This window comes from Arachis hypogaea, chromosome 13, assembly GCF_003086295.3.
Source record: "Arachis hypogaea cultivar Tifrunner chromosome 13, arahy.Tifrunner.gnm2.J5K5, whole genome shotgun sequence".
NCBI classification, from domain to species: Eukaryota; Viridiplantae; Streptophyta; class Magnoliopsida; order Fabales; family Fabaceae; genus Arachis; species Arachis hypogaea.
Window position 1 is genome coordinate 124,514,723 of NC_092048.1, and position 1,624 is coordinate 124,516,346.

Genomic DNA, 1,624 nt, shown 5'->3' on the forward strand with positions numbered 1-1,624 from the left:
TTCCTCAAGGTAAAATTTTTTATTATGCTTAATTTCCCTCTGAACAGGTTAATTATATGGGCAATTTCTTCAAACCCCCCAATAATGATCCTTTCTCCAAGATATACAATCCGGCGTGGAAGAATTATCCAAATTTTGGTTGGGGAAATCAACCACAGAGGCAACAGAATTTCAATAACAATACTTCTCCTCAGGACAATTTTAATTAGAACAACTTTAACAACAACCGTCAATTCCAGCCCTCTCAACCATAGCAAGCACCCTCTCATTCTCAGAAATCTTTTGACTTAGAATCTATAGTTGCAGAACTCTCCAAAAGTACACTTAGCTTCATGCGGAAAACTAGAGCTTCACTTAGGAACTTGAAGGTTCAGATGGGTCAAATAGCCACAAAAGTTGTTGAAATTGATCAAAGGTCACCAATTCTTTTTCTAGTAACATGATTCCAAATCCAAGGGAAAAGTGCAAGGTTATCACCTTGATAAGTGGACAAGTGGCAGGTACGGAAGCACAATTACTGAGGAACTGATTGAAAAAGAAGCTCCGAAGAAGGCACAAGCCAAGGAGATGGACACCCCCTGAGAGGCATCCTGATAATCCCTTTCCGATTGATCTTGAGCAATATCCAATGAAGCCTAAAGCACCTGAGTACAAGCCAAAGATGTCATATCCTCAGAAGCTTCAAAAGGAGACCAAAGAGAAGCAGTTTTCAAAGTTCTTAGAAGTCTTCAAAAAGTTACAAATCAATATTCTTTTTGCTAAAGTCTTGGAGCAAATACCTCTCTATGTTAAGTTCATGAAAGAGTTGCTATCCAAGAAGAGAACTTTAAAGGGCGATGAGACAGTGGTCATGACCAAGGAGTGTAGTGCCATCATTCAGAGCAAATTGCCAAGAAAGATGCAGGATCCGGGAAGCTTTCAAATACCATGTACCATTGGAAGCACAACCTTTAAAAAAACCTTGTGTGATTTAGGAGCAAGCATCAATTTGATGCCCTTGTCTGTGATGAAGAAGTTGCAAATCAAAGAGGCAAAACCAACAAGGATAACATTACAAATGGTAGACAAATCTATGAAATATGCACATGGAATAGTGGAGAATATCTTGGTCAAAGTGGAAAAATTCATCCTCCCAACAGATTTTGTAATTCTTGACATGGGGGAGGATGAAAACGCCTCTATAATCCTAGGAAGACCATTCTTAGCCACTAGGAGATCTCTAATTAATGTAGAAGAGGGTGAATTGGTGCTTAGAGTGCATGATGAGCAACTGGTCTTTCATGTTTTCAAAAATATGCATTCATCAGGTGAAGAGGAGAGGTGCATGCAGACTGAGCTTCTTGATCCAAACCTTCAAGAACTCCCTGATGATGCACAATAGGATCTACAGCTCATGCCTCCTTTGGTGACAATCAACAAAATTCCCCCTGACATCAAACCTAAGTTTGGTGTTGGGTGTGCGTCATCCACCAAGGAGGAAGTTTCCAAGAAAAAAGTGCCAAGGGTATGGAGAAACAAAAAGATCCACACTAAAGGTTTCTTACAAGGGTTAAAAGTGGTGTTGACTCGAAATCTAGAGTTGCCTTATACAATAAAAAAAATCCTCTCTCTTGAGCAGATTGAG

The 1,624-nt window shown here is 39.7% G+C and overlaps 1 protein-coding gene across 1 annotated transcript; it reads left to right on the forward strand.

Moving 5' to 3' along the window:
* Positions 1-628: 628 nt before the first annotated feature.
* On the forward strand, positions 629-1,381 carry LOC140177709 (uncharacterized). The gene has a single exon (XM_072210857.1). The coding sequence runs from the start codon at positions 629-631 to the stop codon at positions 1,379-1,381; it is 753 nt and encodes a 250-aa protein (XP_072066958.1).
* The last annotated feature ends 243 nt before the right edge of the window (positions 1,382-1,624 follow it).

Bases quoted from the DNA above. Each gene is read 5' to 3' on its own strand.
- LOC140177709 (XM_072210857.1), top strand. From the start codon at position 629: ATGAAGCCTAAAGCACCTGAGTACAAGCCAAAGATGTCATATCCTCAG.